The sequence below is a fragment of the Lynx canadensis genome, chromosome B1, assembly GCF_007474595.2.
Source record: "Lynx canadensis isolate LIC74 chromosome B1, mLynCan4.pri.v2, whole genome shotgun sequence".
Taxonomy (NCBI): Eukaryota; Metazoa; Chordata; class Mammalia; order Carnivora; family Felidae; genus Lynx; species Lynx canadensis.
Genome location: NC_044306.2, coordinates 74,775,831 through 74,793,933, shown reverse-complemented (window position 1 = coordinate 74,793,933; position 18,103 = coordinate 74,775,831). Strand labels below are relative to the sequence as shown.

Below are 18,103 nucleotides of genomic sequence, written 5' to 3'. Positions count from 1 at the left end.
CTATTAATGGTATCTTTTGATGAACAAAAGTTGCTAATTTTAATGAAGTCAAATTTATCTGTGTCATTTTAGTGATTTTTGTGACCCTTTTGAGAAATCTTGGCCTACCCCAGTATCATAAAGATACTGTTTTCTTCTAAAAGTTTTTTTTTTAAGTTTATTTATTTATTTTGAGAGAGAGAGGGTGCAAGTGGGGGAGAAACAAAGAGAGAAAGAGAGAAAGAATCCCAAGCAGGCTCTTAGCTGTCAGCACAGAACCCGACGCAGGGCTCAAGCTCAAACACCGTGAGACCATGACCTTAGCTGAGATCAAGAGTCAGATGCTTAACCAACTGAGCCACCCAGACGCTCCTGAAAATTTTTTTGTTTTGCTTCTCACACTTAGCTCTGTGATTCATCTTGAATTAAATATTTGTGTAGTGTGATGCAGGTGCCAAGGTTCATTTTTTTTCCCTCATATGAATATCTTATTGCTATTCACTGTTTATTGAAAAGACTGTCCTTTCTCCACTGGGAGCTTTTGCTGTCAATCAGGTGGTCATATATCTGTGGGACTGTCTCTGGACTCTGTTTTATTTCTTTGTCTTTTTGTCTTTCTTTACAATAATACCACACTATGTTACTTAATTACTACACTAAGTCTGGAACAAATATTATCTTTAACCTTAATACCTGGTGGGTAATTCCTCCAGCTCTGTTCTTTTTCTGGGTTGCTTTATACTTAAACTTATTCATGACTCTTCACTTAACCTTATTTGCCTTTGAGTAGCACTGAAAAAAAAAAATAGAGTCTTACTAGAGTGAAGTGATTTAAACCTTCAAATATCTGTATAAGCTCTTTGCTTATGCAGTCAAAGGCAGTTAACTTGCTGCTTTGTAAGTTTACTCATTGGTTAATGTCAGATTCTTTTTGGACATTTTCCTGCAGTGTTACTTCACTTCTCTTGGGTGGTAAAAGAAGAAAAAAAGATGTTCTCCTGGAAGCCTCCTTTTATTGGATGTGAACTTTACCTGGGAAAGGCTCCTTAAGAAGCAGTTAACCTGGAGCACCCAGGTGGCTCAGTCAGTTGAGTGTCCAACTCTTGACTTCGGCTTAGGTCATGATCCCAGGGTTGGGAGATTGAGCCCTGCATTGGGCTCCACATTGAGTGTGGAGCCTGCTTGAGATTCATTCTCTCTCTCTCTCTCTCTCTCTCTCTCTCTCTCCCTCTCCCTCTCTCCCCCTCCCTCCCTCCCTTCCTTCCCTCCCCCTCTTCCCTGCTCACATGCAGTCTTTCTCTATCTAAAAATAAAAGTGCTCAGTTGGTTATGTGTCCAACTTCAGCTCAGGTCATGATCTCACGGTTCGTGGGTTTGAACCCCGCATCGGGCTCTGTGCTGTCAGCACAGAGCCTGCTTCAGATCCTCTGTCCCTCTCTCTCTGGCCCTCTCTGCTCTATCTCTTCCTCTCTCAAAAATAAATAAATATTTAAAAATAAATAACTTAGAAATAAACAATATCTACTTCAAGTAGTATACCCCACTTCACCTCCCTAAAGAAATTCAACATGATAAAATTTCTGTATCTGCTCTTATTAAAAATATATGTATCACAAGAGTCTCTTATTTGATATATTGAATTAAAATAAAATTGGCTGTGTGATTCCTTTCACCACAAGTGAAAATAATGTTTCAAAAACAACTTTTGACCATTTTGAATAAATGATACTCAAGATCTTTTAGGCATATGTTTACTTCAGTTTTAGCGTACTCCTTTGTTTTCCTGAGAAATAAAAGGAAAATTGCATTTATCCTGAAGTTCATGTTTATATTTTATTACTGATGAAAATTCATATGGAAAATAAGTGTTAAAATGTATTGTTTAGCGTTAGACTGTATTTTATAGACTAGTAAAGAGGTCTCATGTTAAACTGGATAATAACCGGAGTTTGCTCAAGTATTTTACTTATATACATCTTCCTTTTACACCTGTTTGTTGTTTAAAGTCTTATACTGGTTTTTATTTACGTTTATTTATTTTTGAGAGACAGAGAGAGACAGAGCGTGAGCAGGAGAGGGGGCAAAGAGAGAGGGAGACACAGAATCAGAAGCAGGATCCAGGCTGTGAGGTGTCAGCACAGAGCCTGACACGGGGCTCGAACCCACGAACCATGAGATCATGACCTGAGCTGAAGTCGGATGCTTAACCGACTGAGCCACCCAGGTGCCCCAAATACTAGTTTTTATTTAAAACTTAACTGCATGATGTACTCTAAAAAATATAGTCTTGTATAAAATTAAGATGGTAGTTTAAGTTGTTGTATCCTGGCTGACCAGTTGGTGTCACTGTGGCACAGGCAGTGAAACTAAATGTTTCCGTCCTGGCTTTTGTGTCTCATTGCAGAGGTTTCATTTTTCATTTGGTTTCCCCTCTTATTCTGTCCTACAAGAGGCCCTGGTTAGACTCTAACTTAGCATTCACATTCTAATAGAGGTTATAATGAAAGAACTGGTCCTACAAATCCCCTGGTAGCAACTTGACATATGTTAATATTTTGAGGTTTATTACTCTTTTTCTTAAGACAAGGAGCAACAATGACTTAGAGAGGATAGAATAAGAATCTTTGTATCATCACAGTTTTTTACAGCAAAAATATTTTTTCTAAATAAAAATTCCTTTTTAAAGATTAGTAAAGTTTAATCTCTGAAGAATACAAATTATTCTTTGAGTTGTAAACTGCATATTATTTATAAATCTGTTAAAGTCCTGGTCAAAATATTAAAATCGTGAAATTCATGCCATGAATTAAAGAGAAGAAGCAAATATCAGTTCCGTGTAGTTGAAATTTCTTGTTAATTAAGTTATACTTGGCAGATAGGGAAACTACCTTAGTATATATCACTGAAACAAAATTTTTTCTGTGGTTGGCCCAAAACTAAAATCCATAATTTCAGTTTTTCCACCTATGGACCTTTTCCTCAAGAAAAATGTACATATATACAAAACTACCAAATTTTTCATTTAGTTATAGGGAGTTTAGGACTCCCTAAACTGAAGCCTGCCTATGGATCCTTAGTTTCCTGGGTCTTAAAAACCCCCGGTCTACAAGTTTTGAGTGAAATCACAGGATTTTAGTTTAGAGATCCCTGAGTTCCACTACTTTATTTTACAGTTGAGGAAAAGGGCCCTTGAGGTTGTGATGGAATTACCCAGATTAACTGGCTGTACCAAAGGCTTGTGTGATTTGATTGTAAGGAAAGTGAGGGCAAAAATGTTTCCATTCATTACCTTATCTACAGTGCTGCCACATGATAATTGAGGCTTTCATTTAAATGTTTGGTGAATAAATGAGTAAATGAATAAACACATGTTAAAGCCAGGACTAGAAACATGTTTCTAGACTATTGTGGAAGATGTACTGCTTTTGGACTTGATCTATCCATCTTGTGTCCTTAATTTCCCAGCATGCATCATCGCTGTTGTTATACTTGTTGTTGTTGTTGTTGTTGAAGTTTTGTGTATGTGGTCTTTGTTATTATTGTTTCACTCTTTAATGCTTTTATTGAACTAAGTAGTTTTTCCATTCCCCTGTACATATCAGTCTGGACAGTGAACTCTAGCAGTCTGGAGAAGATTTGGAAAGGAATATAAGAATAGGAATTGTCAGAACACTGTTTTGGATAGATTTCCTCCCCTCCCCTCAGTGTTGTAACTGTCCATTTACTTATCTGTTTTTCCTAAGAGATTGAAATCACCTTTAGGGCAGCTTGTGTGCACACAGCACAGTTTATGATTCACAGTAGTTGCTCAATAAAGGAAGTGATTCCAGTATAAAGACTTAAAATTTAACATGTTTTCTACTTCAGCCATCCTACACTAGAGTTTGAATAGCATATGATGATCATTTGTCTCCATGCTATATACTATTCAATATAACATTTCTGCATTACTCACATCTGAAAAATTTAGGAGTTCTGTCAGTGGCAACATTGATTTGATGGAGACTTTCTCCAAAGACCAATTTTTACCAAATGTATAGCTTGGACCCTTTTAGAGGTATGGTAAATATTTTTCAAGGATCGTTTAACTCATGCAAATCTAGATTCATTTTTTTTTTAATTTTTTTTAATGCTTTTTATTATTTTTTGAGAGAGAGAAAGAGAGAGAGACAGAGCATGAGCAGGGAGGGGCAGAAAGAGAGGGAGACACAGAATCCAAAGCAGGCTCCAGGCTCTGAGCTGTCAGCACAGAGCCTGGCATGGGGCTCAAACCCACGAACGGTGAGATCATGACCTGAGCCCAAGTCAGACGCTTAACTGACTGAGCCACCCAGGTGCCCCTAGATTCATTTTAATATTTACTTCAAAATATTAAAGTATTGAATATATTCTTAGTACTATTGCCACAAATTAAGTTTTAAAGTATGTGCATTATATAGAAGTCTATTAAATTAACTCTAGATTGGGATTTCTATTGAAAAAATATGAATAAATATAATTTTTAATGAGAGGCTGAAGCCTATCTTTCTTAATTATGACATATTGTGCCTAGAAGATAGATTCTGCCTCTGTTTATAAGCAAATGCTGTCATATTTTTTTTTTTTATTTTTAGAAGGAATTGTTTTGAATGTAGATACGTATAAATATTCCCACGGTGATAAGCCTTTGAATGAATTCAGCATTCCCTTGGTGCAAGCTGGTATGTGATTTCATTCTTACCAGACTTCATTACTACTTAGAATCTAGACTAAGGGGACTTGGGGATGGGGATGAGGTCAAGGAGGTAGGCAGTAAACCATCAAAAGATAGTAATTCTGTAAGTTCTTGTTAAATGTTTGTGGAATGAATGAGAGAGGAGAGAGAGAGAGAGGAGACTGAGAATTGTATATGTGTGTGTAAAATGGAGAAAATGGATGAGTCATATTTGCTAATAACTTGATCAAGTGGAATAACAGATACAGGAGCTTGTGACCACAAAGAGAGTTATTAGACTTAAAATTCCGGAAGTGTTGCTTCCTGAGTGATAGCAAGTTCCCAAGAGTGGCCGTGGGAGTTCTGGTGACTGAAGTAAAATGGGGCATGAAGGATGAAAGGCATTAGAGATGTAGAGGTTACTGCAATCTGAGACAGAAAAGTAGGTTGGAGTTACTATGTTAGTCTAGTATATCTTTTATTTGTCCTCACACTTTTTTTGGCCCTTTGTCCCCTACAGATTACCAAACCTGTATCAAACTACCAACTTTAGGCTTCCTACAAGTATACTAAGGGGAAAAAAAAATCATACACTTTGACAGATTGTTAATACTACAACCCATTATTCTGTATCAACATAGGTAGGCAAGCTCATGCAATAGATTTTATTTCATTTTAAGTAATTGATACTTTGTATTAAAAAAAGTTAAGCAACAACTACATACCGTGACATTATACATTGTTTTTTTGATGAGCTATGAAAACTCAGCTTGGACCTTCTATTTCAGTTTGGAAAGAATTGCAGACCGGACAAGGAATCATTTCATTTTCTGAAACTGCCCAATGGCATGCAAAAGGTTGGGAACACCGAGAATAATGGTGAGAATTAAGGATAGAGCAGAAGGCCCTCAATAAATATTTGGGATTAACTAGAAAGAAGATAGATGACAATGTTAAAGTGGAGAAGAGGGCAATGAGGTAGTGTGGCCCACAGGGAAATGCGGGATGGGAATCCGTGTATTGCACAAGTATGGAAAAACTGTTCTACGTAACAGAGTTCCTCAAAATGTAGACAAAGAATTACCTGCATCAGAATCACATGGCTTATTTGTTTGAAATTCTGGTGCCTGGACTTCGCACTCCAACTTCATGAGATCACAATGGACAGCTGAGAAGAATCTGAATTTTAATACGGTCTCACGTGGTTCTTACGCAAACTAAAGTTTGAGAACTGGTAGTTTAGAAGTACCAGCAGAAAGCTGAGAAAATGCTAACCCTGCCTTTTACTCACTTGATAAATAGCATGTTGGAGAATAATCAGCTTTGACTTGAAGTAATTGTGGAGAGGCAGAGAGGCCACTATGAAGATGTTAAGGATGTTGAAATATGTTTATAGTAGGATAGGGATGTGGAGATCTGTTCGAATAATAGCTTTGCTTCTGGTGGATACTCTTTATAGGCAGCTGTTAAAAACAACAAAGGGGATTTTAAATTACCAAAATTCATAGAACATTTCACAGAAATTTTTCAATTTGTTTCTTTAAAAATTATGTAAATGTTTTGGAAGGTTTTATACATTTTGAGGGATGAGATAAGATGCATAAATTGAGAAAATTGCTAGTAAATGAATATATTGGTGTTATATCTACTAGCTGCTAGGAATGAATACTAAAGGGGAACAAGATAGATAAGCATCCTGATCTTTAGAAAGCTTTTACAGTCTGCAGGAAGAGAGAATATAGAAATTAATTAATTTACAAATTAACTTTATTCCTTTAATGTTTATTTTGAGAAAGAGAGCGCGCATGTATGCGGTCATGTGAGATGAGGAGGGGCAGAGAGAGGGAGAGAGAATCCCAAGCAGGCTTTGCACTGTCAGGGCAGAGCCCAACATGGACTTCATCCCACGAACCATGACATTGTGACCTGAGCCGAAATCAAGAGTCAGGTGCTCAACCAGTTGAGCCACCCAGGCACCCCCACAAATTAATTTTAATATCATGTGAAAAGTAATATACTAGTCCAAGTATAGCATGGTCTGAGAACTGATAGGAAGAGTATGGAAAGATTACCTGAGGAATTGCTAGGCAAGCTGAATCTGAAGGATGCGCTGGCCAAATGAAAAGTGAAGGGTGTTCCCATCAGAGACAACTAGAATGAGCTGAAAAGTGTGTGAAACTGCAGAATTGAAAATTTGCTGTTGTTGAAGTGGAGACTGTGGGGCCAGATGTGTGAGAAATGAGGCTAGAGAGTTAAGTAGAGACCAGATCCTGCAACACCTTAAAATCATGTTGAGGAGTTTGGGATTTTACCTAAAAGGCAATGGGGTGAGGGGCACTAAAGGACATAAAAATGGAAGTATCTCAATCAGATTCACATTTAAAAAAATTTTTTTTAATGTTTATTTTTATTTTTGAGAGAGAAAGAGACGGACAGAAACAGACAGGTGAGCGGGGGAGGGGCAGAGAGAGAGGGAGACACAGAATCTGAAGCAGGCTCCAGGCGCCGCCCTGTCAGTACAGGGCCCGATGCAGGGTTCAAACTCAGAGACCACGAGATCGTGTCTGAGCTGAAGTCAGACACTTAGCCGACTGGGTCACCCAGGTGCCCACAGAGTCACGTTTTAGAAAGCTATCTCTGCCTACAGTTTGAAGAATGAATTTCAGGGGTGCCAAGACTAGAGACACAGGAGATGGATCGGTTAGGTCGCCAAGGGAAGTAGAGAAGTTAGATGTAAGACTTTTCTCTTGTGGAGAAGCTAGAAGCAGTAAGGAAAACCAAGCCATTTTTACAGAAGTAGATGGAGGAAAATTGGGAGAATGTAGTGTAAGGAAACTAAGGGAGAAGAGAGTTCATGTAATTTATAGACTGCTTGGACAATCCTTACAGATTGTTGGTGGTTACAGTACACACTTTGGAGAATCACTCCTTTATTCAAGATTTCCCCTTCTTGAGAAGAGAGGAGGATTAATTAGTCTCTAGTTCTGTTTATCTGTTGTAGTGTTGTGCATCTTATTAACGATGTGTGTTTTAAAGCAAGTTTGCTGGGGCGCCTGGGTGGCGCAGTCGGTTAAGCGTCCGACTTCAGCCAGGTCACGATCTCGAGGTCTGTGAGTTCGAGCCCCGCGTCGGGCTCTGGGCTGATGGCTCAGAGCCTGGAGCCTGTTTCCGGTTCTGTGTCTCCCTCTCTCTCTGCCCCTCCCCCATTCGTGCTCTGTCTCTCTCTGTCCCAAAAATAAATAAACGTTGAAAAAAAAATTAAAAAAAAAAATAAAGCAAGTTTGCTAAACATTTTGTGTTCTTTATATATTGGTTTTGCACTAACTTCAGTTCAAAAGTAGATCACCAAACTAAATTATAAATTCTAAAGTTATGTTTTTAATCTCATTCCTGTTCTTACCTCTGTGAAAATATGCAAAATGAAGGCAAGTTATTTTTGAGGAAAATTAGCATCCCTTCACAGCTTTATGGAAGCTGTTACTACAGATACTATTTTGTATCCTCTCAGAAGGACTTGAAACATACATGAAACGTTTTTGCCAAAAGCATTCTATTTTGTTTCAGCTTAATTGTTTGAAAATTTATTTTTAAAAAGTATTAAATGCTGAGTATTATCCTAGTGCTTGAACAGAAAGTTAACTTTGGGTTTATTCCATTTTATTGTGTACTTGTTAAGCATAACTCTGCTAAGTCCTAAACTTTGAATTGAATGTCAGTGACATAAAAATGCAAATTAGGGATTTTATGTTGTTGGTTATAGTGGGCTCATTGTCTCTGAGATACATTCTGGAAACCATAGGGGTAAATGCAGTAGCAGACATTTGAATAGTTACTAAGCTATGTAAGACACTTTTAAAAAGAATTAAAGATCATGTAAAGGCACGTTTTAAGTTTTTGTGAATTATGAGGCTAAACTATATTACCTAGAGAGTGTGTATTTTATAAAAAACAAAAACAAGTCAACAAACACATAAAATACTTACGTGTGTTATCTTACAAGTCATACATTCCCCTCACATAACCCATATTATTTTGTGTTGCATTCAGCTGCTGGACAACTATCAAAATGATAATTCTGTTCCGAATCTGAACGGACCCATTTGTACCACTTTTGGTTAGGCTCCTTTTGTTAGTGACAGTTTAGGCTTAGGAAGACCTTAGTTCTTTTCAGATTTTACAGCTGTTTTACATAAAGGTTTTTTCTGGAAGAATTTTTGTTTGTTGAGTAAAGGACCCCTGGGAGATCATTGGGAGGGGTCTGAGTGAGATGTAATATCTTCAGACAACCAGGAGTTTCTTCTAGAGGCCATGCCTGACAAGATGGGAGACATCCCTGTACCTTCTTGAAAATTTAGGTAATCTGAGATATCCATCATGTTTACTGTTTAACCTCTTACCAACTACTGCTACACTGTATCTCTCTACTGGGAATTTACACAATACTTTGGGACAGGACATATGATTAAAATGAGTAATGTTCTTTCAGATAAGTTCCAAGAATACAGCAAACACAGTTGTCCTGTACCTACTGTATGCCATTTTTATTTTGTTTGCATGCATTTTTTTATTCCTCATATTTTGAGGGATGTCTTCGATACTTATTTTCTTAGCGAGAGCTAAAAGCTGTCAAGACTTTGAGCAAGGCAACATTCAAGGAAACCATTCCAAAAATAGTTGAGCTTAATGACCAAACTTGCAAAGTTTAAAAAATGTCTTGGTAGTTTGGCAGTATTTATTTTGTAAGTGATAGATTTGTCTTTCAGAGAGAAAAGATCGTCTGGTTTTAATGTAAATATTAATAAAAGGATCATTAATATTTAAAAATATTAGAAACCACTGGGGGCACCTGGGTGGTTCAGTCTGCTAAGTGTACAATTTCGGCTTCAGGTTATGATCTTATGGTTTGTGACTTAAAGCCCTGCATCGGCTTGTGCTGACAGTGCCTGCCTGCCTGGGATTCTCTCTTTCTGCCCCTCCCCCACTCACATGTGCCTGCTTTCTCTCAAAAATAAATAAATAAACTTTTTTTTAAAACCTAGAAATTACTGATTTAGTATATTAAAAAATAAACTGGAAAGATAATTTATTCCATGAAATGAACAGACTCAGATTTGGTTTAAAAATGGGAAGTAGATAAAACTGAGTGCAGTTATTTTTCTTTTTAATTCTAAGTACTCTTCAAAACAATATTCAGATGAAAAGAATATTGTCCTGTGACGAGGTTTTAAGTGGCATTAGGAAAAGGGAAAAGGAATGAAAGAGCTCATTTCTTTAGTGCTATTAGGAAATTACAAGTTGAAAATGTATTTGCATTAGTGTTTAAACTTCAAATTCTGAAATTGTGATTTTTAAAAGGTATTTCTTTAAATCTTTTTGAAAACAATAGGAGCTAATGAATTCTAAGTCTCTAACAAATTGCTTGTAGCTCTTTACTCTACATTACAGTTAATATTGTTTCTTGAAGCCTAGCCCTAACTATATTGCTAGTTAGTAACTAAATGACACATTTTTGTGTCCCAGTTTTTTCATCTGAGAAATAGTAGTAATAGTACCAATTGCTTGATCATTTTTACGGTCCTGCACTGTCACGCGGAGAGAGGACTGCCTGTACGTTAAAGTGATTAGAACAATTCCTAGCACATAGGAAGTGTTCACGAAATGTTTTTCACTCTAATTATTAGCAATAGCATTAATTAGTTATAAAGATGATTGTAGTAGGGGAGGGGGATGGCTAACATTAGCTGAGTGCCTAAAAATATGTACGAGGTGCTTTGCTTATATTAATTGTCTCACATAAGTTTTCATAGAACTCTGAGGTAATTTTTAGCTTCTTTTTACAGCTGAGCAAACAGGGACTAACAAAGTTTTTAAGCACTTGCCCAGGGTCATATAGCCCCTTAATAGGAAAGCTGGTCTGTCTGAATTATCTTTCCAGGTCTTTCATGTTTCTAGTAATAGTTGGTTCTTGATGAGACTGTGACAATCTTTAAAAAGTAATTTAAGGGTCTTTGCTCTTGATAAACATCTTTAAAATATGCTGTACAAAATTCAAAAGATAATTCCATGAGGAATTCTAATTAGGGTGGAGAAAGCAAGGTTAAATCTTTGTGGCTTGCTTGTATTTATTATTGTGTTATTGTGCTGTTTTTTTTAATGTTTATTTTTTTTGTTTGTCCCCATAACGATTACAAATAAGATTTTTAAAATTAAAAAAAAATTGTTCTAGTTTTGCTTGGATAACAAATTATTGGACTAGGCACCTTTTTTTAAGGCCAATTCAAAGAGATGTCCCTGGTAAAACTGATGTTAATTAGTTTTCTATTTGGGGGTAGACCTGTCACTTTCATTGGATTACCGAACAGTTTCTTTTGGTCTTGCTAATGAATCTTGGTTTGGTTTAGTTTGGTTTAGTTTGATTTGGGGGAGGGGGGTTGGGGTAGAAATTGGCAAACTGATCCTATGTAAATGCAAGGGATCCAGAATAGCTAAAAGGGTCTTGAAAACGGTGAACAGAGTTTTAGGACTCACTGGTTTTAAAATTTACTACAAAGCTACAATAATCAAAACAGGTTGGGACTGGCATAAGGAGACATAGGTGAGTGGAGCAGAACTGAGAGTACAGAAACAGATCTCTACATTCATAGTCAGTTGAGTTTCAGCAAGGGTGCCAGGAATTTTCAGTGAGGAGAGGATAGTGTTCAACAAATGGTGCTAGGACAACTGGATATCCATATGCAGAGAATGAAACTGGACATGGACCTCACGCCATGCTCAAAAATTAACTCCAGGGGCGCCTGCCTGGCTCAGTGGAGCATGTGACTCTTGGTCTTGGGGTTGTGAGTTTGAGCCCCATGTTGGGTCTGTAGAGATTGCTTAAACATAAAATCTTTTAAAAAAAGGAACCTCAAAATTGATCAAAGATTTAAATATAAGAGCTGAAACTATAAAACTCTTAGAAGAAAAAACAGGTATAACTCTCTGACTTTGGATTAGGTACTTTAGTTTCTTAGAACACGAAAAGCACAAGCAACAAAAGAAGAAAATAGATAAACTGGACTTAATAAAAATGTAAAACTTTTATGCTTCAAAGAACACCATGAAAAAACTAAAAAGGCACCCCACAGAATGGGAAAAAATACTTACAAATCATATATCTGATAAGGGAATTGTGTCTTAAAACTCACATGGCTCACTCGCTCACACTTCTTTGAGGAATCTGCCCACATTTTACTACCCCCGAGAGACCTTCCCTCAATACCCAACCCAAAGTAGCACCCTTTTCCCTGTCACTCTGTATCCCTTTTATCCTGCCTTGAAAAGAAACATACTGATTTACTACTTGTTACTTAACAGCACTCCTTACACGGCTGCATTTATTTGTTTACTATCGGGCTAGTCTTCCTTCCTCCCCCCATGAGAGTCAGATTTGGACAGAGACTGTTTCCTACACCGCTCCATCTGTAGTGTCGAGAGCAGTGACTGTCATTGGTGTTCAGTAAATGTTGTGACAATGAATAAATAAATCCTTTATGTTCCAGAGCTCATGCAGAACTTTCTCTTTTCCTATTTGGTTCTCATGGATTGAGTCCCTCTTCTTAATTCCTCTGATTCCTGTTGTCTTTACTTTGGCGACAAGTTCAACTTTTACATTAATATTTGTATATCTTGTCTCTCCAGTGAGGCAAGGGCTGTACCTTACCTTTTTCTTTGTCCAGAAAGTCTAACATACAGCAAGAGGAAGCAGATACTCATTAAATTAAATTTTAAAGTAAACCTGTTGCTGTAGCAGCTTCTTAATCTATATGGTGTTGAGTCACAAGTCCTTTAGTTCACTCAACAAATTCATTTATTCATTTGACAATATTTATTAAACATCTCCTGCATCCCAGGTGCTATTTCAGGTGCTAAAAATACAGCAGTAAACAAACTAGGCAACATCGCAGTTCTAGTGAAACTTACAGCATATAGAAAGAGGAGGTAAAAATAAACACAAATACACGTAATATGTTACCAAGTGATAACTGCTCTGAGGAGGATAAAATAGAGGAAGCAGAATAGGGAGTTCCAGTGTGAGGTTGTGAGAGTTGCTCAAGGGGGAAAGCCTCTCTACCTAAAGGAGCAAGCCCTGTAGATGTCAGGTACAAGAAAGCATTCAGGAAGAAAAAACAGAAGTACAGGGCCCTGAAACAAAGATAGGTTTATTGTTTTTGAAGGAACTGTGTGGCTGTAAGACTGAGGCTGGTAGGAGATGAAGTCAAATCCTGTAATCCCTTGAGAACATTTAATAGTCTGGGTTTTACATTAGATGAGATAGGAGGCTATTGGAGAGTTTTTGTATAGGGGCTAATTTTGGTTGATGTGTGCAGTTAGAGGTGTGTGTCTTGGACAGAAGCAGGGAAACCAGTTGAGAGGCTCTTAGAGTATCCAGGCGAAATATGATTCTAGCTTAGACCAGAGCTGTGGCAGTGGAGGTGGTGAGAATTGCTTTCATCCTGAAATGTATTTTGAGAGTAGATCGGATAGAATCTGCTTAATGGTTTGGATACGGACTTGAGAGAAAGAGTCGAAGAGAACTCCTAAGATTTTGGTGGTAGAGATGCTATTTAACTGAAAGGAGGGAAAATAAAGATGCCATTATTTTGTTTTGTCTGTTGGGCATTGGGGATTTACTGTGGAATCAGTGAGTTTGAGACATATCAAGTTTGAAATGCCTACTTAATATCCAAGTTGAAATAAAAGTATGTGATCAGATATATAGGAGTTAAAGAGGGAGGCCCAGGTAAGACACCTAAATTTGGGAGTTGTCAATGTATAGATGGTTTTCAAAGCCAGAAGAATCAATACAGTAACCCAAGAAGAGACTATAGGAGAAGAAGTCCTCTGACTGAACCCTGGGACACTCCAGAATTTGGAGATGAGGAGGAATCCGCAAAGGAGACAATAGAACATAACAGATGTTGTATGAGGAAAATCAGGAGTATCTGAAGCTAGCTGAGATGTTGAAAGTACCACAGGAGAGGACAGTTACTTGTGTCAAATTACCTGTTTGATAAATGGTAAATGATAAATTTGATCAATCAAATGCTTGATGAGATGAGAATCGACCTCATTATTTATTAATTCATGGCCCATCACACCAATCAAATAATTGCCTAGACAAAATTAATGAGCTTCTCAAGAAAATCCCTCTCAACAACATGCCAGTTATGAGAGATTGTATCTGTTAAATTTTGACTTTGCCAATTAGAAAATTCAAAACGTTAGTTCTCAGTTTTCAAATTATAACTACATTATATGTGATATGGTACTGTATTAAAGATTTCAAAGACATATTTATGTTTTAGTGCATCATTTGTCATTATCGTGAGAAACCAGTTGAATCCATTCATAGACTGATTATGAAAATTGGGTAATTCCTCATATCTAAGCCAGACGAAATAAAGAAATTTTGGACATCTGTATTTCTTGGCTTTCTCTCTCTCTCTTTTTTTTTTTTAAACTGTAAGACTGAATGTGGAATATTGTATTTGTTACAGCTAGGTTCCAATTATAAGCCAGTCTGCAGTTGGATTGACTAATGTCAGTATTTAACATAAAATGAATAGCAGAAGATTTCTTTTTCCCCACCCTGATTGAAATCCAAGAAGCCTTGCTTATTACCTAGCTAACCTAGAAATCAAAGGAAAATTAATATTGCAAGTGAATGATTTGTTTATATTGACCAGGCTCATGATTGTATTAGACATCAGTTTTTACATAATAGTGACTTTTTAGTCGTCTTAATTCTGTCCTTTAAAATGATTTTTCTGATGTATCGGTAGCTTAGAAATTTGAAAATTGAATTTTGATATCTGCCTGTTGCTTAATTCTAGAATAACAAATATTTTGTATTTGACATTCACTATACCTCTTAATAGCAAATCTTGCTGAATTTGCTGCTGGTTATACATCATTATAGAATGCTACGACAGCATGAGAGAATACCACATATAGAGAAAAAGATAGTTGAAGATGTGATTAAAAGGGCACCATTATGCTGAACTGCTATATGGTGTGAGATTTTTTATGAAGATTTTCTCTTTTATTCAAATGTTGCCAAGGATCTGAAGCGTTCATTACCAGCTGGACTTGGTCTCTCAGAAACCCAAATTACATCTCATGGCTTTGACAGTACCAAAGAGGGGGTTATTGAAGCAGGAGCATTTCAAGGTAAGAGCCCATGTATTTTTAAAGATGGCTGGGGTGGAGGATGGGAGAAGTGCATCAAAAGCAACCTTCATTCATAAACCATAGTAAAGTCATTTAATTCTGTGACAAAACACTGATTTTATAAGCATAATCTGTTTCTCTTCAATTTAAACAATCTAGGAATTGTCTTAGTAGTTTTCTTTATATAAGTAAATCAATATGCATAATTTCACTGATTATTAAAGGATTGGTTTTAGAATATTAAAATACTCAAAAAGTTATATCCAAAATGCAGATTTAAACTATTTTAGCTTTTAACTACAAAATTTATAGCAATAAGTCAATGTTTTGTATAAGTACGTATTTCCTATTTCAAAGCAATTAGAAAAATAACTTTTATTTTTCCTATTATACATTCCATATAAGAGGTCTCCAAAACCACCCTCAGAGTCAGTAATTTGCTAAGAGTACTCACAGGACTCCGTACATAGTCATGACTATGATTATTACAGGGAAAGTATACCAAGCACAAGTAGCAAAGGCAAAGGATGCCTGAGGCAGAGTCTGGTGAAACTGGGCATAAACTTGCAAGGGTCTTCTCCCAGTGCAGTCACACGGGACATGAGTCGGCAGTCATTGATTATGCTTAATTCCCCTAGCAGATTGTAACAACGTGTACGAAACGTTGCTAACCAGGGAAGCTCAGGAAAGACTGAGTGCTCAGGGTTTTTATTGGAGATTGCTTGCATAGGCACCCTCTGCCTAGCATGTACCAAGATTCCAGACTCCTAGAAGAAAAACAGGCGTTTAGCATAAACCACATTGTTTGTGTAAATAGTTTAGGCAGAGTGAGCCAGTCTTAACCATTCGAGGAATGGAGGGAATTGTCCCCCCACCTCAAAAAAAGTTTCCAAATGCCAACCAAGGGCCAATCTTGTAAGCTGGTCTTTTTAAGGATAAACAGACCTGCCATGTTAACTGTTTTCTGCACCCATTTCATGTATATAAAGGAAAAGTTATGTGCTTTTAATACTCTTCCCTATGATAACCTTTTTCAAGTGTTTTTTTCATTTTCACATGAGTGAAAGTAAAACCATGTAAACATTTGGATGTAAAAAATGGATTGTTTTCTTGACAGAGCTATAGTTAAAAATAGTAGCTATATTTGATGTTCAGTGAAGTATATTTTAATACTTCATTATAATTTCATAGAATGAAAAAATTCTCAGCATCTTTGTAATCCTTAGCCCTCTTGTAGATGATAGTATTCTATATTTTTATTATACTAATAGCCAGTACTTTATTGAAAAACAACTTCTGTTTTGAAATATATTCTTTCCTAAATGGGTCCTGAAAATAAGCATTTAGAAGAATCCAGAATAACAACCTCTACTCTAGGCTGTAAAGTGAATGGACTATCTAAGTGATTTTTTTTCCTTTTTCATCCTTATATTCAGAGATATAAAACCGTAGGAAGGGAGCATATGTGTCCATATCTCAGTGGTCATTATGTAGCATTCTGGCATTCTTATCTAGGAGATAACTTTGATTTTGAAAGGGTTGACTGAGTGCCTAAAATTATGAGTACTTAAAGATAAAAGGCTTATTTTATGTAATGTGACCAGCTTGGGACCAGTCACCAATTTTCAAATTTAAATGTCAATAGAGAATTAAAAAATACTTTATAAATAACTTTATTTATTTATTTATTTATTTATTTATTTATTTATTTGAGACAGAGAGAGACAGAGCGTGAGCAGGAGAGGGGCAGAGAGAGAGGGAGACACAGAATTTGAAACAGGTTCCAGGCTCTGACCTATCAGCACAGAGCCCGACACGGGGCTCAAACTCACAAACCGCGAGATCATGACCTGAGCCGAAGTCAGACGCTTAACCAACTGAGCCACCCAGGCGCCCCCCCCAAAAAAATTTTTTTAATGTTCATTTATTTATTTTGAGAGAGAGCAAGGGGAGGGCCAAAGAGAGAAGAGAGGGAGAATCCCAAGCAGGCTCCACGCTGTCAGCGTAAAGCCGGACGCGGGCTTGAAGTCACAAACTGTGAGATCATGACCTGAGCCACTCAGGCACCCCCCAAAATACTTTTACTATTAAGGTGTTTTAAGTATTCTCAGTGAAATTATTTAACTGACGTTTGGGTTAATCTTTTTTCCCTTAAGTAGAAAAATATTATACAGTGATTGAAATTGACCATTATAAACTGTTGAGTGTAAGCATGGAAATGCTGATCAGTTTCACTTTCTTACTGATACATACTAGTCTTTCAGATTGGAATAAAAAATATGTTTCCTGATAATGGCAGTAATGTATGTCTCTTTGAATTGACTTTATTAAAACATTTTTTAAAATAAACTACATTGTTGATGTGTATATTAAAAAGATACTCATTCTACCATATGCAGATTAATTAAGCACTTATGAGAAAGTTGTAGTTTTTGTTTTTTGGGTTTTTTTTTTTTAAAGAAAGTTGTAGTTGCTTGGGGCGCCTGGGTAGCTCAATCGGTTAAGTGTCTGACTTTTAATATCAGTGCGGGTCATGATCTCATGGTTCAGTTTGTAAGATCTGGCTCTGCGCTGATAGTGGGGAGCCTGCTTGGGATTCTCTCTCTCCCTCCCCCACCTCTCTGCCCCTCCCCTGCTCTCTCCAGTGCTCTGTCTCTCTCAAAATAAATAAATAAACTTAAAAAAAAAAAGTTGTAGTTTTGTTTTTTTGAGAGAGAGCGACAGAGAGAGACCGTGTTAGTGAGGTAGGGGCAGAGAGAGAGGGGGACACAGAATCCGAAACAAGCCCCAGGCTCTGAGCTGTCAGCACAGAGCCCGACATGGGGCTCGAACCCACAAACCATGAGATAGGACCTGAGCCGAAGTCACACGCTTAATCAACCCCTACCAAGCCACCCTCGCTCCCCTAAGTGTACTTGTTTTAAGGTATTTACAGATAAATTGAAATGAGAAAAAGCAACATGATTAAAACTTATGAAATAGATCTTATGAAAAAACGTTAAAGGAGTTGGGGCTGTCTTTTTAGCTCTCTGGAAAAATGACTGAATGATAACAATGACTTTATTACTTGAATAGTTGCTCCAAGAAAAGTATTAACCATTTAGTTTTCCATCTCTAGAGCAAATTTAGGAGAAATGATACTTAAGTTTAGCCTAACAACAATTATTGAAATCTACCTAACAAATACATTGCAAAATTAATAACAAGGAAATTATAAATAAA

The 18,103-nt window shown here is 36.9% G+C and overlaps 1 protein-coding gene across 5 annotated transcripts in view; it reads left to right on the top strand.

Moving 5' to 3' along the window:
- ARFIP1 (ADP ribosylation factor interacting protein 1) overlaps positions 1-18,103 on the top strand; it is a 122,850-nt gene that overhangs the window by 46,335 nt on the left and 58,412 nt on the right. For all 5 annotated transcript variants that reach the window (XM_030312911.2, XM_030312906.2, XM_030312909.2 and 2 more), the window contains one exon: positions 14,773-14,881. In XM_030312911.2, coding sequence (XP_030168771.1) covers positions 14,773-14,881 — 109 coding nt within the window. The remainder of the gene's footprint in view (positions 1-14,772; positions 14,882-18,103) is intronic.